Source organism: Hippopotamus amphibius, chromosome 2 (assembly GCF_030028045.1).
Source record: "Hippopotamus amphibius kiboko isolate mHipAmp2 chromosome 2, mHipAmp2.hap2, whole genome shotgun sequence".
Taxonomy (NCBI): Eukaryota; Metazoa; Chordata; class Mammalia; order Artiodactyla; family Hippopotamidae; genus Hippopotamus; species Hippopotamus amphibius.
The window spans coordinates 6227808-6254594 of NC_080187.1; the positions used below are offsets into that span (position 1 = coordinate 6227808).

The 26787-nt window shown below is 56.6% G+C and overlaps 1 protein-coding gene across 1 annotated transcript in view; it reads right to left on the bottom strand.

The window, feature by feature from the left end:
* Positions 1–26787, bottom strand: part of HMCN2 (hemicentin 2) — a 158361-nt gene that overhangs the window by 49810 nt on the left and 81764 nt on the right. The window contains exons 31-56 of the mRNA XM_057724808.1: positions 26232–26510; positions 24487–24768; positions 23708–23816; positions 23323–23492; positions 22278–22432; positions 21740–21836; positions 21071–21166; positions 19505–19681; positions 17573–17730; positions 16434–16557; positions 15776–15951; positions 14632–14728; positions 14314–14433; positions 11673–11834; positions 10559–10840; positions 9394–9561; positions 8121–8234; positions 7597–7683; positions 6493–6684; positions 5329–5502; positions 5091–5204; positions 4448–4590; positions 3530–3680; positions 2685–2903; positions 958–1071; positions 367–554 (exon numbers count right to left, since the gene is read on the bottom strand). Coding sequence (XP_057580791.1) covers positions 367–554; positions 958–1071; positions 2685–2903; positions 3530–3680; positions 4448–4590; positions 5091–5204; positions 5329–5502; positions 6493–6684; positions 7597–7683; positions 8121–8234; positions 9394–9561; positions 10559–10840; positions 11673–11834; positions 14314–14433; positions 14632–14728; positions 15776–15951; positions 16434–16557; positions 17573–17730; positions 19505–19681; positions 21071–21166; positions 21740–21836; positions 22278–22432; positions 23323–23492; positions 23708–23816; positions 24487–24768; positions 26232–26510 — 4148 coding nt within the window. The remainder of the gene's footprint in view (positions 1–366; positions 555–957; positions 1072–2684; positions 2904–3529; positions 3681–4447; positions 4591–5090; positions 5205–5328; positions 5503–6492; positions 6685–7596; positions 7684–8120; positions 8235–9393; positions 9562–10558; positions 10841–11672; positions 11835–14313; positions 14434–14631; positions 14729–15775; positions 15952–16433; positions 16558–17572; positions 17731–19504; positions 19682–21070; positions 21167–21739; positions 21837–22277; positions 22433–23322; positions 23493–23707; positions 23817–24486; positions 24769–26231; positions 26511–26787) is intronic.

A 26787-nucleotide genomic window follows, 5' to 3' on the forward strand; every position in this document is an offset into this window, starting at 1 on the left:
GATCCCGTGGGGCTGTGCCTGGCGGCTGGGTGGCCAAGGTGTTGCCTGAGGTCCTAGCCGGCACGGGCACGGCTCTGAAAGCATCAGATGGCATTCCCGAGGAAGGCTGCCCTGTGCCGTGATGGGCTCCAACTGTGGCCCGCCTCTGAGTCCTGCCTCTGAGTCCTTTTCAGGTGCCGTGCCAGCCCAGCAAGGCTCCTCAAGTACGATTATCTGATGGGCTGAATTAAATCCCAGGGGCTCCAGCATCGTTTCAGGCAAAGAGCCTCATTTGGCACAGAGAGTGGTTAGCTCGTTGGTCCCCAGAAAAGCAGCACTGAGTCGCAGCAGCCGCTGCCCTTAGCTTAAGCAGGGGGTCGCCCTGACCTGCAAGACCTGCCCGTCCTCCAGGACCTGCAGCCGTGGGCTTGGGGAGAAAGGCAGCCCGTTCTGGAGCCACGAGATGGTGGGCACAGGGTTGCCCAAGGCTGGGCACTGGAGGCCGACGGTGCTGCTGGCATTCACAGTCACCTCCTCCACCAGCTCCTCCGTGTCCCCCAGGATTACAGGTGGGGCTGGGGGCGGGGAGAAGAGGGTGAGGCAGCCTCCCTGGGAAAGGTTCAGGGTGGAGCGGGGAGTGGAGGCAAGAGCAGTTCGTGGTACCAGGTGTCCGCTGCGGCTCCTTGAACCCTGCCGGCCAAGCCCTCCCAGGCCCTGATGCAGCTAAGGAATCTGGGCACAGAGAGGGCTGTGATTTGTGTCGAGGTCACACAGCTAGGAAGCAACTTGCTTGGAATTTGAACCCAGTCCTGTCTGGTTTCAGAGCCCAAGTTCAAAACCCCTGCATCCTCAAGCTCTGAGTACGGCAGGACGAAACGTGCTCTCTACTTGGACCCCCTTTGGGAGGGAGGCCCTCATGGGGCCTGTAGACCTGAGACCACCCTCCCTCCCCCGCCGCCACCAGGCTGGGCCACTCACTCAGCACCAGCAGCTCGTAGTGCAGCCAGTCCTCGCCCACCTCGTTGGAGGCCTTGCACGAGTACCTCCCGGCATCCTCCGCACGCACCAGGGGGATCTGCAGGACCCGGCCTCCTGCGGGGACGTGGGGACAGAGGCCTGAGCAAGGGCAAGGAAACCCGCTCTTGCCCCTGGAGGGGACCTGGGACACATCACTGCCCTCCCCCACTCCCCCACCTCATAATCGCCGGCTCTGCCCAGGTTGAGGGTCGAGGGGATCAAATAAAGTGGTAACGGCTTGCTCTGCGCCAGGCCCTGGGCCGTGCGTTTCCCCGGCCTCTGACTCCGTGTGCTGTTACGGCTCCCATCTTACGGATGGAAAAACTGAGGCTTCCTAAGCGTGCCCAGCAGTGCTGAGCCCAGCTCCTCCATGAAGGCAGAGGGCAGGGGCAGAGAGCTCGGGACGTGTCTGGGCAGAGGCTCTCAGGAGGTGGTGGTGGTTGGGTGTGGGGGCTGTTGGGGGGGCATCACCTGGGACCCTCTGTGATCAACAGCCAGCCAGCGCCAGACTCTGGCATCTGAGGGGCTGGAGCTGGTCTCGAGCAGGAGCGGGCGAGGGTCCCTGTGTGCTCAGGATTCTGGGTTGGGGGCTCACTGGCCCAGGATGTGGTGGGCTGTGAGCAGGGTTAGAACCGGGGGCTCATTATGTCCGGAGCCAGGGGACAGTGGCCGGGATTGGGGAGGCAGTGGCCATGGTTAGGGGAGGAGGTCACTTGATACATAAGGTTAATCTAGGATCAGGGCCAGAATGAAGGGCAGCTGTGACTGACCACTGTGTACCCAGGGGTCAGTGGCCAGGGTCAGAGGCCAATGGTGGGATTGGGGGGACCGGCACGTGACTGAGCTCACTGTGTCCCCAGGTCAGAGGGCAGTGGCCAGGTTAAAGGGTCAGTAACAGCTTTCCATAAGAGTTGCGTTGCCGCTCCCAAATCACCAAGGGGCTGCCTTCTTTTGTAAGCACCAGGGTACAAACCCTGGAATAACCTTGTTCATCCTGCAACCCACCTCATCCCCACCGCTGGCCACCGCCACCCCTGGCCCAAGCCTGGCAGGACACCATGTGAATCCTAAGCCAGGAGACCACCCCATCTGGGGTCTGTGTCTGGAATACTTCCCAGGTCTGGGCCACCCCAGGGAAGCCAGGCATTCCTAAGCCCCATTTCTGGAGCCTTTTAGTTCAAAGCCATCCACAGAAAACTATTCTAAAGTAAAACAGCTGTTTAAAAAATTAAATAACTTTAGAATAATCAAATATTTAAAGTAGTAACAATAAATAAGAAAAGGTCACATGAGCCATGATCTTGGACCCTGGGTGGTCATCAGAGCCCCGTGAGAGCTTCTTCAGCATTTGGGGTCACAAGATCTTAAAAGAACTGCCTCTCTCTCCAGAGTAAAGGGCCAGGACATTACAGATCTCAAAGCCCACAGGCGGGCACAGCCAGGATGAGAACCGCTGTTCCAAAAACCAGAGGCAGAAGGGGACCCCATTCGTGCCTTTAAACCAGTAAAGAACTTCCAGCCCTGGTTTACAAAAGGCAGCTGAGGTCCAGAGAGGTCATGTGCCCTGCCAGGGGTCACACAGGAGAGCTCAAGGACTTACAGAAAGGCAGAGGAGACCAGCTCTGATGTGGGTGTCACCCTGGTGCCTGCCTGCAAATGCCCCACTTCTCTGCGCAGCCCTGGCCTACCTTGCAGAACAGACACCCCGTCTGTGGTGGAGAGGGGCTGGTCCTCCCGGTACCAGGTGAGCTCCGGGGGTGGGACTGCGTTGGTGTCGCAGTACAGGTAGGCGGGGTTGTTCTCCACGATCTCCCGGTATTCCGTCACCCCACCCCGGGCCTCTTCCTCCCGGGACACGGTCTCAAAGGCTGCACTGGCATCTTCCACCTTCTGGAACATGGGGGGTACTGGGGAGCAGGGGACAAAGCCATTAGGATCCACAGCTGAGGGATGGGGATGAACTTCTGCTCAAAGACCTTCCCGTCCCACACTCCCCCAGGCACGGAAATTCCACTGTCTGAGCCAATCCCTTCAGTCAAGGTGGTTGTAAATTCACTCAGTCCTTCGATCAGTGTTTATTGAGCAACTGCTGTGCTGGGCGCTACGGTAAGCTTCCTCCCTCTGGAGCGCGCGTCTAATGGTCTCATTCCTGTGACATGCTGATATATTTCAGGGCAGGAGGCCAGACACTAAGCCTTAGCCAGAGCGTGCGCCTTGGAGCACAGAGGCCCCACATTATCGGCTTTTAGAACTGGAGGGGGCCCTCCAGGCCACCTGATTTGATCACCCACATTTTATAAAGGTAAAGTCAAGGCCCGGGGTGGGAGGCAATGATGTCCTCATCACAAGGTCAGTTCATGAAAGAGCCCAGGCCAGGGGCTTGGGGGCCAGACGTGCAGGCAGCGATGAGAACAGAGCCCTCCCGCCAGGCCGCCCCGGAAGCATTAATACTCCCCACCCCCAGCCATGCGGTCCCCCCGGCCCCTCGGGTCCCACTGGCCCACACCCCACCCTGCCCTGTGGCCCCACACACCCTGGATGAGCACGTTGAAGTCCTGGTCATCCTCACCCGCCACGTTGGTGGCCACACACAGGTACCGCCCGGAATCTGAGACCTGCGTGGGCTGGATCTGAAGCAGCCGCCCGTCACCGAGGATCTGGACACGCTGGTTGGGGGCCACGGGCTGGGGGTGGAAAGAGGGGAAATGGAGATCAGAAATGAGGGGCAGAAACCACCCAGACGAGTGTACTTAATTTTTTAAACACAATTTTTAAAATACAACATAAAGGGATAAGAACCCCCTGACCATTTTGTAACACCAAACCCATATAACTTAAAAATTAGAAGAGAACTTCCCTGGTAGCACAGTGGTTAAGAATCCGCCTACCAACGCAGGGGACATGGGTTCGAGCCCTGGTCCGGGAGGATCCCACATGCCATGGAGAAACTAAGAAGCCCGTGCACCACAACTACTGAGCCTGTGCTCTAGAGCCCGCAAGCCACAACTACTGAGCCCATGTGCTGCAACTACTGAAGCCTGAGTGCCTAGAGCCCGTGCTCCACAACAAGAGAAGCCACTGCAATGAGAAGCCCACGCACCACAACCAAGAGTAGCCCCGGCTCACCACAACTAGAGAAAGCCCACGTGCAGCAACAAAGACTCAACACAGCCAATAAACAAAGAAATTTATTTAAAAAATAAATAAATAAAAAATAAAGCTTTGCCTTTAAAAAAAATTTAGAAGAGAATTCAGTGGGTAAATATAGGCTTTAATGTTTGTGAGACTTGTTTCCTATAAAGAGTTGAATTTCATAGTCAAATATAAAAGGCGAGGCAGGGCCCAGGCCAGCTCTGGGAACTGATGCCTTGACTGCCTTTTCTGGAAGGTTCCAAGCAGACAAAGGGGACCAGACGGAGAGCCTGAGGCTGCCAGGGTGTCCCGGGCTCACCTGTCCGTCCTTGTACCAGCTGATGGTGGGCGGGGGCGTGGCCGAGCACGCGCACTCCAGGGTCAAGGTACTATTGACTTTGGTCTTCACTTCCTTCACGCCGACCTCCCCCAAGGGGTCGTCTTTGGAGATGGAAGGAGGGACTGAAAACCACAAAGGGGTCTGAGGAGCAAGCTGGGAGAAGAGGTGCTGAGACCCTGCGCTCCCCTGGTCCCAGGCCCGTCCCAGAAACGGGGGGCTGGTTCCCGAGAGCAGAGGAACAGGGACGCTGGAAACCCTCCCGCTCCTGGGGAGAGATAGTTACAGGACAGGGCAGGTCTGAGGCAGGGGCATTCCTGGAGGGACCTCTGGGGACCGTTCTGGGGGTACCAGGTCTTGAGTTGTGGGGCCTCTGGTTGCCCCGCAGTGCGAGTGACAGAAGGAAGCCAGGACTGGTGTGGGTCTGGGCGTCCGCATGGCCCCAGTCCTAACTCACTGGTTCCCTCCTCCTAGGTCCTCGGCTAAAATGACTGAGCCGGCGCCGGCTGAGTGACCATCAGAGGAGACAACCCACATGAAGGCATATGGGGTGTCAAGAGCAGCCCTGGGCTCCCAGGCCGCCTCCTGCCCACCCGGCTGGTGTCCTGGCGGGTCCGTGACTCACTGAGGACTTCCACGTGGTAGTTCTTCACGGCCTCACCAAGCTCGTTGGTGACCACGCAGGTGTACTGGCCCGCGTCTTCCTTCTGGGCATTCAGGATCTGCAGCCCGTGGGTGCCTGCGTGGGGGGGGGGTGGGCAGCGGCCAGGGTCACCCGCAGGCATTCACTCAGGCTTCCTCCCTCTGACCTAGCCTGACGGCCTGCAACCTGCTCCCTCCCCACACCCCCTCGAGGGCATCACCTGGGAGCAGGTGGATGTTATTTGAGGCTTCAAACGGGGCCCCGTCCTTCATCCAGGTGATGGTGGGGGAGGGAAAGGCCAGCGCCTCGCAGATCAGAGAGATGGGGTTGTTGACGGTCACGGTCACCTCCTGGTCCGCACTGTCCTCAGTCACTCCCAGGATGGTGGGAACCACTGCGGTGGGCGGGGAGTGTGCTCATGAACAGGGATCCTCCTCCCTGGGCCAAGGATCCAGAAAGACCTCCAACCCTGGTGCTTGGCTTTGGTTCTCATGTTGTTCGCATTACGCAGATGGGAAACTGAGGCTCAGAGGAACCACACACCGCAGCAAGACTTGAATTCAGGCCTGTGTGACCCAGAGCCCAGGCTCTCCATCACTAAGCAATACCATAGGGGAAGCTGGTCAATTCTGCCTCAATTCCCCCAATAGTCTCTTAACATCCAGACATCTACTAATTTAACGAGAGCCTTCTCAGTTCTCTTTGTGGTTCCAACTTGTACCACTCCCTGAGTAGAGACAGGGGTGGAGTTTTGTTCTTGGCTGAGTATAATAGCTCTGCTTTCACTGGTCCCCAGATTTCCTCTTTCAGCTCCTGCTGGGGACCCTCCCTTTAACCAACAGCATTTTAAGAAACAGATCTGTGCCCCTCTCATCTTCCAGACCCCTGTTTCTCCTAACAAAGTTCACGCTGCTGGCCCCTGGGAGGCTGCCTGGGTGCGGGCCCCCACCCTGGGGCCTGGAGTCGTGTCACCTCTCTAGGCCTCAGGGCTTCACTGGTGACAAAGGCACAAGCACCTCTCCCACCTCCTAGGCTTGCTGTAAAGATTCAACTAATCAGGGGGACCTCCCTGGCAGTCCAGTGGTTAAGACGGCATGCTTCCACAGCAGGGGACACGGGTTCAATCCCTGGTCAGGGAATAAAATCCCACATGCCACTGGGTGTGCTCCCACCCCAAAATAAAGATTCAACCAGTCAGGCCTGTCCAAATGCCTGGCCCGTGGTAGACGTTCGGCCAACAGAGCTACTACTATTATTTTTGTTGTTGTTGACGTGGAAGGAAAAACAGTAAAGTGCTTTGTAGGAAGCTGTCTGTAAGGAGCTGGTCACCTTGGTTCTCCCTCCTGTTGGCACCTAGGGCAGCCAGAAGACGCTCAGCACTTACCCAGGACGCTAAGCTGGAAATGTTTGGTCTTCTCCCCTATGGCATTGGCCGCAATGCAGGAGTAGTGGCCTGCACTAGACAGGTTGGCCTGGAGGACCAGCAGGAGGGCTCCATCTGGAGAAATGCGGTGGGTGTCTCCACCAGCCAGGGGCCGGCCATCTTTGAACCACGTGACTTTGGGCTGCGGGTGGCCTGTATGCAGAAGGGAGAGGCAGGTGAATCGATTCAGCAGGTTTCGACCAGGTCAAACCAGAGGTCAGAGGCTGCTCTAAGATAGGGCAGGGGACATCAATTCTCCATCTCAGTCCAGAGGCCTGGGCAGCAGGGCAAGACACAGAAGCAGCCACCGAGCCTGGCCTGGGCCCTTTCCTATGTGGTTTGATTGCCTTTTCCTTACCCAGGTTGTGGGCAAGGATGGCTTGGTACAAACAGGTAGGACAGAAAGGCAAGTTATTCCTTCCATCCACCCATCCATTCATCCACCCATCCAACCATCCACCCATCCATCCATCCACCCACCCATCCGTGTATCTACCCATCCATCCATCCACCCATCCACCCATCTATCCATCCATCCCTCCACCCACCCCACCCCCATCTATTCATCCTTTTATCCATCCCTACATACATACACACATACACCCACTTACCTGTCCACCCATCCATCCCTCCCTCCCTCCCTCCATCCATCCATCCATCTCTCCCAGCCCACAAGCGTTAATGGGAGCCTACTCTGCCAGGCACTGGGAGAACCACAGTGACAAGGTAGCCCTTGGGTCCTCAAGGAGCTCAGAGCCTGGTTGGAGTCCACAGATGTCACAAGGCCACTATGGTCCAGTGTGGTCAGTGCTGGGATAGGGGAACACTGGAACCTGTAGGAGGCCATGGGCCCAAGGGGGTCAGCCAAGGACATCTTGTGGAGGGTCCTGGAAGCTGAGCTCTGTAGTCAGATGAGGAGTAGGGAAGAGTGTTTGGGGCAGAGGCACAGAGTGCAAAGTCCAAGATGACGAGAGATCCTCTGTGGGGAGCAGCAGGGCCGAGGGCAGGCAGCCCAGACCTCCGGGGGCCCCTCCTTCCCACAGCAGCACTGTGTGTGTCCCTTACCTGAGGTGTTGCACATCAGGTGGGCCGTCTGCCCCTCGGGAACCCTGATTACCTCCTCCAGAGCCTCGTTCTCGATACTGGGAGGAACTGGGAGAAGCAGGGAAGACAGACACTAACTGACCAGGCCGAACAACCACAGAGCAGGAAGCCAGGAGCCCATGGCATCTCTCTTCTGTTTCTCCACCTCCTCACACCTGCCTCCATGGGGCTGTGAGTTTAATAAACTCTAACCCTAACCCTAACTCTCAGCAGCCGGCAGAGGGAAGTACCAGTGCCTCTGGGAGAAGCCCCAATCAGAGGAAGCCAGTTGGGTGGTATTGAAAATCTCTGCTCCCTTTCATTTGGGATTAGTTCTGGCTGTTTCTGGAAAGTTCTATGGCAGCCTCAGAGAAGAGGCTGCTGATGAGGCAAAGAAAACAAGGCTTGGCCTCTCCCTCCTGCCTGTGCGGGGCCTCAGTCCCAGAAGGTACCAGGCAGGAGGGGAAGGATTGGTGAGTGCCCATGAGAACGGGGCGGTGACCTACCCAGGACCTCCACGCTGAAGTTCCTCCGCGCCTCCCCAGCCTCGTTGCTTGCCAGGCACGAGTAGAGGCCTCTGTCTCGCTCCTGTGCCCGGGTCATCTTCAGCATCCAGCCACCTGGGGAGGGGGGGAGGGGGCCCAAGCATGGCTGTGGGCAGCCTTCTGTCCCAAGCTGAGCCCAGGCTGCCCGCCAGGAAGAGGCGCACGCCAGGCATTGTGTCTAGATGTATGTGTGTCTGCCTCCCACAATGTTCCATTCCTCAGAGAGGGAAACTGAGGCCCAGTAGGGTACACAGATGGATGGAGCCCCCTGGTCATTAGACCTGCACCAGAGTGAACCTGAGGACCCTGTTCTGGTAAGAAGGCTCTGTCACTGGGCTCCCCTCTGTTCTGTGGATTGTCTGGGGCTAAAAGGGCAGCAATGATTTCTGTAATCTTGGCTCAGATCAGAACCCCCATTCTAAACTCTGTTGAACCTGGTAAAAGGCTGCCCTCTCCCGAGGACCTGTCAGAGGTGAACCAGCTCCTCTCAAAGGAATGCAACTATCTCCTAAGACCAGCCCAAGGAAGGCAGACACACAGGACACGTCATCACTGCTATTCCTGCACCCAGGGCAGACATCACTAACTGATTGCCACTCTCCTTTCTGCTGCGCCCCGATGCAGTCTCTGAGTTCACATCATCACAATGAATCCGGCAGCCCCCACCAAGTGCTTGGAAGCGGTGCACAAGGGGAAACTTATTTACCATCGCAGCTTTGGCTGCGTGGAGCAATTGATAGGTCATAGAAAATGAGCTTCAGTGGGCCTGGAAGTTCCTGCAAGATTCTGATGGGATATTGTCTCTTCGGTCTCAGTTTCCCCATTTGTATTCCAGCAAGAACCATCACAAACCAACTGTCAGGAAGATGAATATTCAGAGAATAAAATGCTTGGATCAGCATTTCCAAAAGTTTGCTACAGTTCTACGGGAGGTTATATAAGTACCGTGAGAATATTTGCTGCAGGACTTATCAGAACCTTGACTATACAATGGTCACTGTGAGTCTCCAGGAGAGCAGAAAAGGAAGCCTTTTCCAAACTTATTTAAGTCCAATTTTTTTTCCTGGAGCACCTCACCTGACCAGCATTTTGGGGTGTACTCTTGGGGGACCAACAGCTAAAATGGTTATCCCAACCAAGCCTGGCAGCACAGAATCAGAGGTCACCGGCCTGTGATGGACAGAGGCAGAGGGTCAGACCTGATAACCAGATACTCCCCTGACTGGCACCTTACCTGCCAACAGGTAGGTGTCCTCCCCAGGACTGATGGACTCCTCCCCTCGGAACCAGCGGACCCCTGGGGGTGGGATGCCTGTGGCTTCACAGAGCAGTGTCAAGGGGCTGTGCAAGGCAGCCGTGACGTTGGTCAGCGGGTCCAAGTCTCCGACGAGCTCCGGGGGCACTAGACACAGAGAAGCCGCATTCAGGATGTAGACGGGGGCTGAATGCTCCTGCCCCGCCTGCCCCTCCCCGAGGACCCCCAGCCCCCAGCCCGGGGAGCCTGGGGAGCAGCAGTGACAAGATCAGAGCTGCTCCCGCTGAAGGGGTGAGTAGTGGCCACAGGCTGGGCTTTGGCATCAGGCTTGGGCCCCAGTTTCCCCGACCCCTCGGAGGGATGCCAGGAGAATTCAACAAGGACACGCACATGTAAAGTGCTTAGCACAGAGCCTGGTATGCAGCAAAGACTGAGCAAACGAGACAGGAATTAGAGCAAAGGGGAATACAGACGGGTCCCAGCATTCCGTTCAGAAAGAAGCCACCGTCTATCAGGCAGGGACAGACGGGCAAGGCTGGGGACCCCAGCGACACTGGAAGGTGATGAGAGGCACCTCCCTAAAGGACCCCTGCCCACCTCTCTCCCTTGTCTCTCACCACTCCCTGCCTCCACCCTCAGGTATGCAGTAAGAGCTCAAAGAGAGACTGGAGTCACGAGGCTGTTCTAGCTACTGTGAACATGCTCCGGACCTCCGCAGAGCCTGTTCCTTCTGCCTGGCACTCTTCCTCTCACCCCGGCTCCCGATGAACTCCTGCTCAGCCTTTACATTTCAGCTAAAAGGTCACCTCCTACAGGAGGCTGCCGTGATTTCCCAGGACAGTGGTCAGGGTCTTCCTGATCTCTCAGGGACCCCCGAATTCCCCCATCACATACAAGTCATGCAGGATAAAGAAAGCCCAGAACAGAGTAAGGGAACAGCAAACAGACAGAGAGGGAAGGAGGGAAAGGAGAGCTATTTGGAGCCAGTCCTGATTTTGAGAGCAGTGTTTGCAGCTTCCCCCAACAGCAGCCTTCCCCGGGCTCCTGGCAGAACGGGGGAGTGGCCCCAGGAGCACAGCTTTCAGACGGAAGCCACCTTGCCTCCTCCCTTCCTGCCCTCCTCCAGCGGGCTACTGGTCCTCACCCAGCACGGAGACTGAAAATCTCCTCTCGGCCCTCCCGGCCACGTTCTCGGCCACGCAGCTGTAGCGCCCAGTGTGGGCGGCCTGAGCCCGCTCCACGTGCAGCCTCTGCCCCTGGTTCTGCAGCCGCAGGCCAGGCTTGGCCCCCACTGGCTCACCGTCCCGCTCCCACGTCACCCTGGGCAGGGGTTTCCCTGTGGCATTGCATTCCAGAGTGGCCTCTTCATCCTGGACCACGGACACCTGTGTGTGGGGCTCCCGGGGGCCCATGATCTGAGGGGGAACTGGGATGGGGAGAAAGCATGTCAGGGAAAGCAGCCCGCCGGGCACCAGGCACGCGCCACATGCCAGGCTCTGGGCTCACCTCCCTTGGGCCCGTGTTCCCCCTGCCCCTCGCTGGCTGTGTGACCTTAGGCAGGTGACCTCCCCTCTCTGGGCCTCCACTTTGCATCTCTATAATGGGGTCACACTAGTACCGCATGGCCCCCCTCTCCCACACCCTGGGAATCAGGGGAGGGCCTGCCATTTGGACAATGAGCTCACAGCACAGCCCCGAAGATTTGTGAGGAGTTTTCCTCCTTAGAAACCAGAGGCTTCCCAGAATGTAAACAGTCGTTAGGACTGGCCGAGGGTGGGAGATTATTCTATAGGAAGGGTTCCTCCCAAGATGCTGACAGCGTTTTTCTTGGTTTTATTTTCTAGAATGATTTTTACGGGGCTGAGATATTTACTTCCATCCCTGCAGGATAAGTAGATGGAGACCTAGGTTTCCATCACATATAGGAGCTTCATGTCAATTTTACATTTCTTTAGTTTCCAACTATTTCAAGCTGTGGGGTTTTTTTCCCTGCTCTGGGCCACTGGGGGCATCTTGGGATCACGCCGCCCGCCCCCTCTCTCATGCTAAGGTCAGGAGCTGTAAGAAGCTGGCTGGGGGTAGGGGGCGGTTAAAATGCCAGTAATCTAAGGGGGAAAGGGACAGCGCTCTCATGAGCCCTGTTTTGTCTCTGCTCGGGTGTTGGGATGAGGTCGGCCCTGCCAGGGCACCGGGTTGCCAACCCTTCTGGCCCCTTCTGGCCCCTTCCACCTGGTTCAGGTCATCCCAGCCTGACTCACCATGCACCTCCAGCTGCTGGTCCTGGCTGCTATTTCCTGCTACGTTGCTGCACTCACAGGTGTACGTTCCCTCCTGGGCTGGGTTGGCCTGTCCCAGATACAGCAGCCGCCCCACAGTGGACACCTGTCCAAGGCCAGCCCCCTCCGTGGGCAGGGGCAAACCTGGATGCATGAAAAAGAAGCCCCTTGTCTCTGGTCCTTCCACCTTGAACATTTGTCCTCCCATCCATCCTGGCCAACTCCTACTCACCCTTTGGGTGCCCACTTAGACGTCACCTCCACCAGGAAGCCTTCCCTGAGCACCAAATCCAATCCCGGAACCCACTCTGAGCTCCCACAACCCTGAGCTTCTTCCCAACAGAGATTTGCCTGCAGGTGGCACATCTGAATCCTGCCCTGGCCTGGGCTGTCCTGAGAGCAGACCCTGCCTCACTTCCCCCCAGGGATCCGTGGAGGCTCTCTGGGGCCTGGCATATAATAGGGCTCAGTGAAGGCTACTGAATGAATGACCCATCCATCTAGCTACAGTGACAGGGGAGGGAGACCAAGCAGCTGGCACACCTGGCAGCAAGGAGACCCTGATGCAGGGAAGGATTCTGTAAACCTCAAGGCACTGGATTAAACACTAACTTCCATGATCTTGCACTTGTTCATAGAGGAGAAGCCCTTTGGGCTCCGGCCATCCATCAACGTGTGTCCCAACAGGGGGAGGAGCCTGGGTGGTCACATGACATTCTTCCTCGCTCTTACGGTCTATTCTCCGTCCACACTCTCTCCCCTGGTGATCTTGGCTTGTCTTGTCACTTCTGGATTCATTCTTAGTCCAGACCTCTCCCCTGAGCACCAGACATCTATGTCTAACTGCTCACTTGACATCTCACAGGGTGTCTCACAGATCTCAAAATTAAAATGTCCCAAACTCCCGGTCTGTCCCTCAAACCTATCCCCGCAGCCTCTCCATCTCAGTGATGGTAGGAGCACTCTCCCGAGAGTCAGGACAAAACCTCAAGTCATCCCCGACTCCTCCTTCTTAGCCCCCCATCCCAGCTGTCAGGAAATCCTGCCAGCAGCACCTTTGAAATGCATCCAGACTATGGCCCCCTCCCAACACCTCGTGGCTACCTGCCTAGTCCAAGTGCCAGCATCTCTTGCCTGGAGTCCCTGCAGAAGCCCCCTCACTGCTCCCAACTTTGCTCCCAATGGTCTCTTCTCATCATGCTGGCAGGAGCCAGCTAGAGGACAAACCAGACTGTGTCCGTCCACTTTCCAGAGCCCTGCGGTAGCCCCATCTCACTCGAGGTAAAAGCCAAGATCCTTACAACAGCCTTTGATCCAGCCCCCACCACTCAGGTGAACGTCTCCTGCTATCATCCCCTTGCTGAATCTGCTCCAGCCCCACTGGCCACTTTGCTGTTCTTCAAACATGCTTGGCTCCTTCCTGCCCCAGAGCCTTTGCACCTGCATCCACTCTGCCTGGAATGCTTTTCCCTACAACATCTGCATGCTCACCCCTCACCTTCTCCACATCTGCTTGGTCAAATGTCCCTGGCCACCCAACTTAAAATTGCAAATCCTACCTTCCTCCCCCCGCACATCTTCTCCCCTTTCCTGGCTTTTATTTTTCTCCAAAGCACTTATCGTGTCAGGTATTAAGTCATTTACAGGCATACCTCGGAAATATCGCAGGTTAGCTTCCAGACCACAATAAAGCAAATATGGAATAAAGAAAGTCACATGAATTTTTTGGTTCCCCAATGAATATACTGATAAAAGTTATGTTTACGCTATAACCTATTAAGTGTGAAATATTATGGTTTAAAAAACAACGTACATAACCACTAAAAATACTTTGAAATGGTAAGCAACATCTGAGCCTTCAGCAAGTCATACTCTTTTTTCAATAGTAATCCCAAAGGTCGCTGATCACAGATCACCCCAACAAATATAATAATAACAATGAAAAAGTTATAAATATTGTTAGCATTATCAAAATGTGACAGAGACCCAAAGTGAGCAAATGCTGCCGGAAAAATGGCACCGATAGACTTTTGGGAGGCAGGGTTGCCATAATCCTTCAGTTTGTAAAAAAAATGCAACAATCTGTGAAACTCAGTAAAGAAGGCACAATAAGATGAGGTATGCCTGTACTAACTTCTCATTTGCTATCTGACTGCCTCAATCCACTACTGTATTTTCAGCACCTAGAATGGGGCCTGCCACAGAGAGGCTCTCAATAAACACTGGTTAAATGAATGAAGCCCAAATATTTACTGAGCACCTGTTTTGTATCAGGCACTCTTAGCCACTGCCGAATTCCCAGACAGTGCCTCCAGGGCTCACGGGCTCATGGAGGAGCAGACATTGAAGGACTAAGGTGGGTGATATGACAAGTTAACACACAGGGGAGGCGTCAAGGAGGCCCTGCCCTAGACTGGGGTGGAGGTCAGGGAGGGCTTCCTGGAAGAAGAGACATCTGAAGTGAGGCCTGAGGATCAATCCAGCTCTCATTGGCCGAGAAGGGGCTGGAGGGTCTTCTGTAACCAGCACCCGCACCCCCTAGGACTGTAAGCCACCCACCTCCATCTCAGCTAGGGTCTGGGGTGGGGACACCCAGCAAGGTCGGGGAGGGCAGTCATCCTACCGTCCTTCCTCCAGGAGATCTTGGGGAAGGGGATGCCCCGACATTCGCAGGACAGCCTGGCAGGGTGCCCCTCGGTCACCGTCAGGGTGCGGGGCTCCGGTGAGGGGAACACTGGAGGGACTGAGCAAAAGCAGAGAGGAGGTGACGAGGGCAGGAAGCTGTGGGCTGGGATGAGAAAGGGACCCCAGGGAGAGGGCAAGGTGGAGGAGGATTGTATCCTGGGACCCATTCAAGGCAGCACCCCCCCACCCCCGACTTGAGAGCCAGCCCTGACAGGGGCAGGCGGAGGGACCCCAGCTCAGCCCAGGAGACCCTCACCCCAGACATTTAGGTTGTAGTGTTTCTCCGAGCGGCCCGCCTGGTTCAGTGCCTCACAGGTATAGCGGCCCGCATCCCCCACCTTGGCTCTGTCCACCTGACCGAGAGCAAAAACAGCCCATCAGCAGGGGCACCACAGAGACAGGGTTACCCCTGGACCGACTGTGTGACCTTGGGCATGTCACTTGACCTTGCCGAGTCCCCGCTCCCACCTGGAACCTAGGGGCAGTGGTAGCATCTGCTGCACCTCTTGTACCGGGAAGTTTCTGGAAGCCAGGGACTTGGTGGCCTGACATGGACTGGGCATAAATGGCAGCCCTGCCAACCTCATCCCACTTCACATCCACAGCCCAGTCCTGTTCCAAGGAGGAGGTGGAGGGGGCCCTGTCCTCAGGAGTCAGATCCTGACCTAGGGGGTGATGGACTAGGCCGTGGCTTTGAAGAATGAAGGGAAGGAGGGGGCAGTATTCCAGGCAGAGGAAACCAAACAAAGGTGTTCGGAGTTGGGAATGATCATATCACAAGGTGTAGAGGGGTGGAAGAAGGAGGAGCAGGCTGGAGTGGAGGGTTCCCCCTAACAGCTTAGAGAGGTACCTCCCCTCCCCTAGCTGACACGGATGAGCTGTTCTCTGGGGCAGGTGGGGACCTCACAGACATTCTCTAGAATTCTCCCAGCCACCCCAGAAGAAAGGTGCCACTGTGCTCACAGGTGAGAGACCTGAGGCCAGTGTAGTGAGAAGAGGACCTAAGGCACCACAGCCGAGGAGCTAAAATTTAAATGCAGGCGGACTCCAGATTCCCTGACCCTAATTAACCCCTGCCTTGCTAGGCCAGATGAAGGGCCTCAGATGCCCAAAGGCAAGGAGGCTTTCAAACACAGAGTGAAAAACAAGTGGAAAGTTTCATGGGGGTTCCTGAGAGAACCACTCCCCCCGCCAACCCCCACCCCCACCCCCACCGAGGGCTCAGTCCTGGGGCTTCGTTCTCCATCCCTGTTTGGCTGGAAGCAGTTCTGATGGGTCCTGGGAGTGAAGGGGCCCGCAGGTCGCAATGAGCTGCACTGATGCTCACGGGGGCACCCACAGCCCGCCCCACTCAGGGCTCAGCTCTGCGCCAGGTGGGGGCCCCCTGGGAGGCCGCACACCTCCAGCAAGGCCTTGTCTGCAGAGAGGCGGACGCCGGGCCGGGGCTCCAGGGGGCGGCCGTCCTTCCGCCAGCTCAGCACGGGAGGGGGCACAGCGTGGCTCCGGCACTCCAGGGCCACTGACTCGTTGGCCACGACGGACACATTCAGCTCTTCTCCGAGGATGCTTGGCGGCACTGCGGAGGGGGCAGGGCAGGGGCTGTCTCAGGCAGGTGAGGGGGGCCGGCAGGACAGGCCACATCCCGGGTCAGGCTCACCCTTCTAGCAGCCAGGAGCAAACACCAGGGATGCGGAGTCACTGTTTGGATGGGGGCCCAGTGCCTGAGCTGCAGCCTTTTTGTCCTCCCCTTAATGACCTTCAGAGGAGGCCCCCAAACCTGAATAGGATGGTGCATCACGACAACGTCGATACCCTGAATACGATTTGGTACTTTAGTTGTACCAGATGTTACCACTGAGTAAAGGGTCCACCTGCCCACCTGTCCATGACAGGGGAGTTCACACTCTCGGACAGGGCTCTGGGGGTCCAACTGACCCCTACGTGGAGGCAGACACAGTCTCAAGCCAGACCTCCCACATCCAACCCCCAGGGATGCCCCAGCCCCACCTTCTTGAGCCGCCGGCCTGCACCCGGCAGCCTCCAGGGCCTGAGACTCACTGTGGACATGCAAGATGACATCCTGGCGGTCCTCACCCACTGCACTCACGGCCACGCAGGAGTAGCTGCCGGAGTCGGAGGCCCGGGCACTGGTCAGCGTGAGGACCTGGCCCCCAGGGAAGACCTGTGCCCCAGAAGGAAGCCCACATGAGGTCAGGCACCTTCACAAGCTGGCCCTGCTGGCAGGCACACCTGGGTAGCTGCCCCAGACCCCCAGAGCCTCCCACAACGCAGAGGAACCGTGAGCTGTACCCTCAGGAGGTACTGTACCAGACCTCAGGACCTCTGCTGGCTGGTAGGCAATTACATTGGTCCTGAGAAACAGTCCCCTGGAGTAGGGCTGGGGAGCCCTCGAAATAGGGCTGGTCCCCAAGTGTAAGATGCACAACAGATTTCAAAGAGTTTGTACAGGGACTTCCCTGGTGGCGCAATGGTTAAGAATCCACCTGCCAATGCAGGGGACATGGGTTCGACCCCTGGTCTGGAAGATCCCACAAGCTGCAGAGCAAGTAAGCCCGTGCACCACAGCTACTGAGCCAAGGCTACAACTGCTGAAGCCCGCACACCTAGAGCCCGTGCTCCACAGCAAGAGAAGCCACCACAATCAGAAGCCCTCGCACCGCAATGAAGAGTAGCCCCCGCTTGCCACAACTAGAGAAAGCCCACGCAGCAACGAAGACACAATGCAGCCAAAAAATAAATTAATTTAAAAAAAAAAGGAGTTTGTACAAAAAGGAGGATGTAAAATGGTTAATGATTTTCTATGAAATCACGACGTGATGATACTTTTTGGATATACTGGGTGAACTAAAATGTATTATTAAAATCAGTTTTACATGTTTCTTTTTACCCATCCTGATGCAACTACTAGAAAATTTTAAATTATATATTTGGTTCACATTGGAGGTACTCATTACGTTTCTGGAGACCACCTGGCTCTAGACTCCATTTAGCGGCCCTCCTTCCTCCCTCCAGCCAACCGTCCTCGGCCATCACTGTTTCCTTCTCCCCTCGGCGCCCCCAGGCCCTGACCTCAGCTCCCAGCACCTACTGAGGCACCAGGGAGGTGAGCTGGAGGCACCAGGGAGGTGAGCCGGAGGCACCAGGGAGGTGAGCTGGGGCCACCCCGCGCTACTGACCTGGAGGCCGGAGGTCCCTGCAGTGGACACGGGGTTTCCATCCTTCAGCCACATCAGCAAGGGGCTGGGGATCCCGGTGGCATTACAGGTCAGCCGAACCGGACTGTGGAGCATCACGGGGCCCGGCAGACTGGGTGGCAGAGTGATGCGCGGAGGCACTGCAGGGCGAGGGCGGCACAGGGCACAGGCTGAGCCCCCCCGGGGGTGAAGCGGGCAGGGCCCCTGGCCGGGCACCCCCGCAGGAGCGCACCGCCACAAACAAAAGGGCAGGGACAGCCACTCCCAAAACGAGCACGGCACTCCACAGTCCTCAAGGCTGCTCATCTCCTCCTTCCAACTCCACCAGGAGGCTTCCACAGATGGGAAGCAGGCTCAGAAAGGGCAAGTCACCTGCCCAAGGCTGACCAGCTAGGAACTGGCGGAGGCAGCACTTGACCTTGGGCCTCCTGGTCACCATGAGGTCATTATCATGGGGATGGTATGGGGATAACAAGGGTTGAGAATGCTTGGGCAGGTTTCGTTTTCCAACTCAGAGGTATCAGAGGAAACACTGTTCTACAGGCAGCCCCTCTTGGGCAGAAAATGGTCAGGAGATTCCGTTGTATCTGGGCGGCATAAGCCATGACGCCCAGGGCCCCAGCCTTCTATCCAGCTACCTACCCCCTGCTCTTAGGATAAAGACCCCATCTCTCCAGGCTCCATCTGGTTCCCCAGCACCACCCTGGCTCCTCCTTTCACTGTCCCGTAAGCTCCAGGCCCCCAGCCTCCTTTCAGTTTCTCAAATTCTCTACAGCCCCAGGGCGTGGCAGGTGGTCTCCATTTAGGCATCCAGCTCTTAAAGATGCCTCCTGGGACCCCTGCAGGCCGGGTCAGCGCCCCCGTTCCAGGCACTCAGCTGTACCTCACTTTTCCAAGCTCTAATAATAGTTGTCATGAAACAGTACTTTGGGTAAGTATCCAACTACTGTATCCTCCACTAGACCGAAAGCTCCTGGGTCTGTCTTGTTCAGGGCTGCAGCCCCCAGGGTCTGCCCAGATCACGTACAGGCATACCTCGTTTTACTATGCTTCACTTCATTGCATTTTGCGGATGTTGTGTTTTTTACAGACTAAAGGTTTGTGGCAACTCTGCCTTGAGCAAGTCTATTGGTGCCGATTTTTCGAACATTTGAGCATTTGCTCACTTTCCGCCTCTGTGTCACATTTTGGTAATTCTCGCAATATTTCAAATTTTTTCCTTACTGTTATACTTGTTATGGGGATCTGTGATCAGTGATCTTCAATGTTACTACTACGACTCACCAAAGGCTCAGATGATGCTTAGCATTTTTTAGCAATAAAGTACTTTTTAATTAAGGTCTACACATTTTTTTAGACATAATGCCATTGCACACTTAGACTACAATATAGTCTAAACATAACTTTTCTATGTTTAGAAAAGTTATGGGAAACCAAACCACTGGGAAACCAAAACATGCATGTGACTTGCTTTATTTCAATATTTGCTTTGTTGCAGTGGTCCAAAGCCGAACCGGCAATATCTCTGAGGTATGCCTGTACTCAATAAATGTGGTTGGATAGAAGAGGGACAGATGGAGGAATTGATGTCTGAATAGATGGATGGCTGGAGGGATGGACAGCTGAATGGTTAGATGGGTGGATGGACGGATAGGCAGGGCACTGGATGGATGGTTGGCTCAATGGATGGACAGTTGGGTGTTTCCATGCGTGGATGGAAGAATAGATGGATGAGTGGATGGATGGATAAATGATAGATGGATGGGAGGAAGGAAAGATGAATGAAAGGAAGGATGGATGAATGGATAATGGATGGGAGGAAGGATGGATGGACGATGGATGAACAGACTGAGGGACAAATGGATGGGAGACAACTTTGGGGACAAGGATCCCTTTAGTCACAGGGCAGCTCACCATTGACCCGTAGGCCATACTGCAGCTCTGTGCTGCCCGCCACATTGGATGCCACACAGCGGTAGCTCCCAGCATCAGAAAACCGGGCTCGCTCAATGAGGAGAACTCTCCCATCAGCTGACACCGTCACTCCCTTCCTGGCAGAGACAGGCTGGCGGCCCTTGAACCAGGAGATATCTGGGGAAGAGAAGAGAATGCAGGAGTCCCTGGCAGCCCTTCAGACTGTGCCTGTGTCATGGGCATCCAAGAGAAGCTTCCAGGGTGGCCGTGTGGTATGCCTTAATTCCCACACTGGAGAAAGCCAGTGTTCTCCAGGAAGGGGCAGTGGAGGCAGAACTCGGCAGGGTTGTCTGAGATGGAACCAAAGGCAGAGAGGGAGGTGGGCTGGGGCAAGGACAGTCAAAGGCAGCCTGGCCCCCTCACATCCTTCCCCTACGAGGAGACCACCCACTAGGGAGATCTTCAGAGGAGAGCATGGTATACTCCAAAACAGCAGCCTCCTAAATGTGGCCTGATTGTAAAATGATACATGCACCCCCATGTTCACAGCAGCACTACTCACAGTAGTCAAGACATGGAAACAACCTAAATGTCCATTGGCATATGAATGGATAAAGAAGATGCACTACATATATACAATGGAATACTACTCAGCCCTAAAAAAGAATGAAATAATGCCATGTGCAGCAAGAAGGACGGACCTAGAGATGATCCTACTGAGTGAAGTAAGTCAGAAAGAGAAAGACAAATATCATATGATATCACTTATATGTGGAATCTAAAATATGACACAAATGAACATATCTATGAAACAGACCCATGGACACAGAGAACAGACTGGTGGTTGCCAAGGGGGAGGGGATTGGGGGAGGGATGGAGTGGGAGCTTGGGGTCAGCAGATGTAAGCTATCGTATATAGGATGGATAAACAACAAGGTCCTCCTGTACAGCACAGAGAATTATATTCAATATCCTATGACAAACCATAATGGAAAAGAATATAAAAAAAGAATGTATATATATGTATAACAGAATCACTTGGCTGTACAGAAGTTAACACAAACGTTGCAAATCAACTATACTTCAATTTAAAAAATAAATTAAAAAATAAGGTTAATAAAGAGATTAAATACATAAATAAATACATAAATAAATAAATAAATAAATAAAAATGGACCAATTTATCTTCAGCTTCCATACATCCTGCCAGGGCCCATCCCAGAACAGGGTTCCCCATGGGAGAGGGCAAATACCTCCAGGGCTCGCTACCCCAAGCAAAACAGGGTTGACCTGGTTCAAATGGGGGACAGGAAACAGACCCTCTTCCTGGGCCCATCCTGTCTGCCGGGCACTCACACCTAGCCCCAGCTCCCAGCGCTTTCCTCAACCGCTGGTCTAGAGGCCCAGACAGACAGGGACTCAGAGATCCTGGTTCTCACCCCCAGCTGATTTCATTCTATTTTGTCCACAGCCAGAGTGGTGCCTGGGGCCCTGGCCGGCCTCTTTAGATGGGGAACTGGGGATGGATGGAGGTGGCTTTCCGCCAAGAGGAGCAGTCTTGCTTACCAGGAGGGGGCACGCCCGAAGCTAGACACTCCAAGGTTACGGAGGCATTCTCCAGCACTGCCTTGTTGACAGGGCCTGGCTCAATGTTGGGTGGCACTAGGGGAGACAAGGAGAGCCCTGGCTCGAGGGGTGCAGGCTCTGGGCAGCTCATCTCAGCCACCCCGATGCCTCTCCCCAGCCTTCCCAAGGGGGCCTGGGAAACAAGGTCCCCAAACGGCTCAGGTCTGCTGACCAAGGAACTCCAGTCCTGGACCAAGACCAAGGACAAAGGTGTTGGGATGCAAGCTTTATTGCAACGGTACAAGGATAACTCTGGTGCCCGACCGCCCAGAAACGCCCAGCATCAGGCACAGCGGGGAGGTGGACCCCAGGCAGTCACGAAGAGCGACGAGGGCAGGGATTTGCACATACACACAGAGACCTAAATGAGCCCCCAAATGAATAAAACAAGCAAAGATAAACATGAAAATGAGAGCAAGACTGTCCACTGAAACCCTGGCAGAAGACAGCCAAAAGGGACCACAGAGCAAATGACTTTCCACTTCTAAAGTTCAGTACAAGACTTTAATTTTAGAACCCCCAGCCGTCCCTGACCCCCCAGGGCAGCCCTGCGGGCCCTTAATCACCCACCACCCTGGGCCCAGGCTCCACCTCCGCCTGCATTCTCACCCAACACCTTGAGCGCCACGTCCCTCCTGCTCTCCCCGGCCAGGTTAGTGGCAGCACAAGTGTAGATGCCTTCATCCCTCAGGTCCACCTTCTCGATCTGGGCAGAAAGGAGGAAGCATGTGTGTGCCAGGGATGTGCGTGGGGCCCGGGGTCAGAGCGGTCAGAGCAACACTGGGACATGGTGACTGGCCAGGCTGCTGCTGACCTCAGGGCAGGAGAAGGGAGGCACGGGCACAAGCTTGGCTCTGGGGAGGAGTTCTGAGCCCTGCATTCAGATTCCAGAGGATCCCTCTGATCTTGGGGATACTCCCATCCCCCCCACTTTCTCATTCTGGCAGCTCAAACTCCGGGGACCTGGACTAGGCTCAGGGCTCCCTTCCTTCTTCAGACCCAGCATCCCAGGGTCCACTGAGCATTTCCAGGATGAGTGGACTCTGTTCATCTTGCCCCCAGGCTGCCAGGCTCTCCAGGACCCCTAAAAAGCAGCCCCTCCACCTGTGCAAGTGTGGCCCGCCAGCCCTGGGGCCCTTGCACATACCTGCAGGTTTCCCCCCGAGGGTGCCAGGGCCACCCCATCCTTCCACCAGCGGAGGCTTGGGGTAGGCACCCCAGTCCCTGCACATTCGAGGGTCACAGGCTGCAGGAAAGGCACTGTGATGTTCTCACCCCCAACTATGACCACCGATGGGAGCTCTGGGCAGAGGGAGAGGTGGGGAGGGCCCGGTCAGGGTCAGGAGAGGTGCAGTGGGCACCCAGAAGCCTGCTCAATGCCTGGGGAGTGAGGGAGTGGCCTTGCTGGGCTGGCCTCTAGCCTCCCCCGACTCAACCCTCCAGACATCTGGTCTTAGGGGGAAGAGCACCAGACTGGAAGCCAGCAGAGCAGGTTTTTCCCTTCAAAATTCTCCCATCCATCATCCATCCATCAACCATCATCCATCCATCCATCGTCCACCTACATGTGCACTGAGCATCTACTCTGTGCCCCACACTGCACCAGGCACAGGGACACAGCAGAGAAAGCTCTGTGCTGCCCTCAGAGCTCCCAAAGCTGGGCCGTGGAGATGAACAACCAAGCAAGCAATCCCAATACAGTAGGTAGGGGGCTGTGGTCACGAGAGGCTGGGCCGTGCAGATTGTAACCATGGTGGAATCAAGGAGGGCTTCCTGGAGGAAGGGGTGTTTTAGGACAGACCTGAAAGATAGGGAGAAGCTAAGCAGGCAAAGAAGAAGAATGTTCCAGGCAGAGGGAAGAGCATTTGCAGACTTAGAGATAAGAAAGCTGATGTATTTAAAGAGTTGAATGAAGTTTAGTGTAATCATCATAAAGAGAGCAAATGGGGCGGGGGAGGCTGGGAGGGGACTGAGGGCCTGTGGACCGGACAGATGGCAAGCGTGGTGAGAAGCTGAGACTACCCTCTCACGCCTGTGTCTCTCTGGGGAGCTGGGAAGTCCAGCCCAGAAATGCCGTCCAGAGAAGACCAGCTCCACACCCTTTTCAAAGGCACAGATGGCTATGGCCCTCTGGCTTCACCCACCCCAGCCTCTCGGGCTGCCACTGCCCCGGAACCCCAGGCCCCCCTCACCGTGCACAGACAACTCCACCTCGGCCCCGGCAGTGCCCGCCTCGTTGGTGGCCTGGCAGGCGAAGAGGCCTGCGTGGTCCAGCTCCACGTGGTCGATGTGCAGTGTGGTCCCCTGCGAGGCCAGCTGCACCCCAGCCAGCTCCTCGGCTGGGCGGCCATTCTGCAGCCACCTAAAGTATATGGGGAGAGGAACAGGTGAGCCTGAGGCCAGGGAAGGCAGGGGCGACAGGACAGGCCAAGAGGCAAGGCAGCGTCTCTCTCCTGGCTCCGTGGCCTCTTTCATGCTCCTGGGACAGGGAGCATCTCCCAGCCCCACTCACCCCTAAAGCATGCTCTCTGGCCCCCACCAGCCCCCCGGTTCTGGCATCCGCCACCCCATACGCACTGGATCGTGGGCACTGGGGAGCCTGAGGCCTGGCAGGGAAGGTCCAGGGGCTGTCCCACGAGGGTGGTCACCTGGCCCAAGCCTTCAGCCACCAGAAGCTGTGGGGGCACTGTGGGCAGGAGGCACCATCGGTGTCTGGAGCTGAGAAAATCCCGACCTACAGCCCCTCCAAGTCCCAGTGATGCCAGAGCAAGGCCCAAGCTTCACCTCCCCCTTCAAGTTCCCCCCAAAATGGCCTCTCCTCCAGGAGGCCTTCCAGGACCACCCAAGTTCAGCCTCCCCACAGGCTTGGTCTGTTTATTCAACGTCGGTCCTCCCACCAGACCCAGGGCTCCGGAGTCCTGTCTGCCTGTTCCCTGCCTTATCTCAGAGTTCATGGCTGAGAAGTGTCTGTGGAATGGAAGGAGCAGGCAAAGGTCCCCCCCTCAACCCATCCCCGGAACCGGCGCCCACCACCCAGCTCTGGGCCTCAGAGAGTTCTCCATAAATGTCCATCCCATTGACTGGGAGCATCTCCTGGGAGGCAGAGCGGTGTCCTTCATCCTGGGTGACCTGGCCCTGGGTCCCGGGAGGGAGCAGGGACCCTTGATCCTGGGAATCAACCCTGCCCACCCCGCAGCCTCAAGGGGCCCCAGCCCAGGTCACAGTGTCCTCATCTGTTCCCTCATCTGTCTCATGCAATCTGGAGCCCTGATCACTTCCATCCCCTCTGCACACAGTAGGTGTGTAAGGAGGGGTCCACAGCCCAGGTGACGCGGGTGGGGCAGGCCTGGGCTCACCCTGCACCTCCACGGAGTACTGCAGCACGGCCTCCCCGGCGGGGCTGCTGGCCACGCAGCTGTACAGGCCTCCAGATGCCTCCCCCAGGCTCTCCAGGCTCAGCACGCCGCCGCCTGCCTCCAGCCAGGTCCCGTTGCTCTCCGCCACAGGCAGCCCCTCGTGGTGCCAGGAGATAGTAGGGGGTGGGTGGCCTCTGGCCACACACTCCAGTGCTAAGGGCCTCCCCGCCACAGCCTTCACCACGCGGGGCCCTCCGCCAGTGCCCTTGATGGTGGGTGGGACTAGGGAAGATGCAGGGGGGCTGCTCAGGGACCAGCAGCCGTTTAAGCCCCTCACCAACCCCACCCCACGTGAAATGCCTCCTGTTTCCCTCTGCTAGCTGAAACCCCTGTTCAGACATCGCCTCCTCCAGGAAGCCTCCCCCAGCACCCCTGGCTGGAAGCACTCTCTCTCTCCTCTGCCCCTTGGCAGCACCTCCCCTACACTGCCTGCATCTTCTCTCCTCGCCCTGCTACCCCCGCGAGCTCATCCTGAGCAGAACAACACTTGTCTCTGTGTGTCTCCAGGATCTGCACACAGTAGGTCGCTATATCTGCTGAACCCAAAGTGATGGGCTCCCCAAGGCCCAAGACCAGAGCCTCTGATCCTACTGGTCCCCTCCCTGGCCTAAGGAAGCGAGCAGACCCTAGCTCAGACAGCCAGGCCTGGGGGCGCTCCTAACTCAGCCAGCAATGGCCAAGGGGGTAGCCAGAGGGGGGCTTCTCTCTTCCCCTTGGGGAGGGCCCCCACGTTGCTAAGCCCACAGAGTCGTCGCCAGGAGACATGGGGGGATGAGGGACCAGGATGGGCTTCTCAACCTTGTTTGGGTCACAAGCTCCTTTGAAAATGGAATGAAAACACACGTGCATTTTTCATTCAATTTCCAGGAGGTCTTCAGATCCCCGAATAAGAATCCCAGAGTTGGCTGCTGGACTCATCCTCAGAGGCTGCCCGAAGACCCCACACACCCTGACTTCCCTTTGGGGACCTCAGGTCTCCAGCATCCAAGCCCTTTGCATCTTTGGGGACCAGAGCTCCGGAACTGATGCCTTGAGAGGGACCAGAATGACCCCACCACCTGCATTCTGCCCTCTCAGACTTCACCTGCTCAGACCCATCCCTGCCCTCCTACACACACTGTCCTCTGAGTTCTTCACTTGTCCTCAGAGCCAAGCCCCTCCAGGCGGGCCAATGCCAAGGTTAACAGCACACGATTTATAGTCAGACCCTCTAGGTATGAACCAGGCCCTCTCACCTAGTGGGGTGACCTGGGCCAGCCCCAGAGCCCACCACGCTCACTCATGAGTAAGGGGACCAGGGCCCTAGTCCCTGTACCGTGATGCAATTAGCTGGTGCTGCGACAAGGTCCAGGTGGTCTGGACCACAGTGAGTGATTAAGCGCAGTTAGTTATTAGTGGTTTCCTGAAAAGCGCTCAAGCGTGAGAGGAGACCTGGATTCTCCGTTCGGCTCTGCCTGGGCCCCTGGACAGGCCCTTCCCCTGGTGTTAATCTCCTCGCCCGCCTGAAGGAGGCTTGGCGAGCTGAGATGACCCTCCTCCCTGGGTAACTCCTCAACTACGTTTTCGCGGGCCTCGCCTCTGGTCGCGCCCCTCATTCACCTTTGGAGCCCAATGGCGGCCACCATGGCCCAGAGTCCCTCCCACCGCTCGCCCATTGCTCCTGCTGTGACCCCAGGGTCCCTCACCATAAACCTCCAGCCGGGTAGCCTTCTCCACGACCCCTACAGGGTTGCTGGCCCTGCAGGTATAGATGCCAGTGTCCGAGCCCTGGGCGCTCTCCAGCTGCAGCTGCCGGCCGCCCCTGGTGTAGACGGCCCCAGCACTGGGGAGCAAGGGGTCCCCATCCTTGAACCAGGTGATGTCAGGCGTGGGCACTCCTCTGGCCTCACACAGGAACCGCATGGGGTGGCCCTCCATGACGGCCACCTCGCTTGTCTCATTGGAGCCCCAGATGGCGGGAGGTGCTGAGGACAACGAGGGGGTGGGCGGGCCGGTCACAGGGAGCCTGCCCAGCACCCAGATGGCTGGTGTCCCACCCCTCGCAGCCCCAGGCAGCTGCCCATGGGCCACGAGCACCGCACATGTCACAGGCTTCTACTGCAGGCGTGGGGGGAGGGGCAGGGGGCTCTAGGCACAGACAGGAGAGGCCAGCTCCGGACGCGCTGACGTGGGAGGCAAGCCCCACCATCACGAGAGGTGCAGAAAGTGGGGGAGGGGCCACAGGTCCGGCTCTGGACCCCC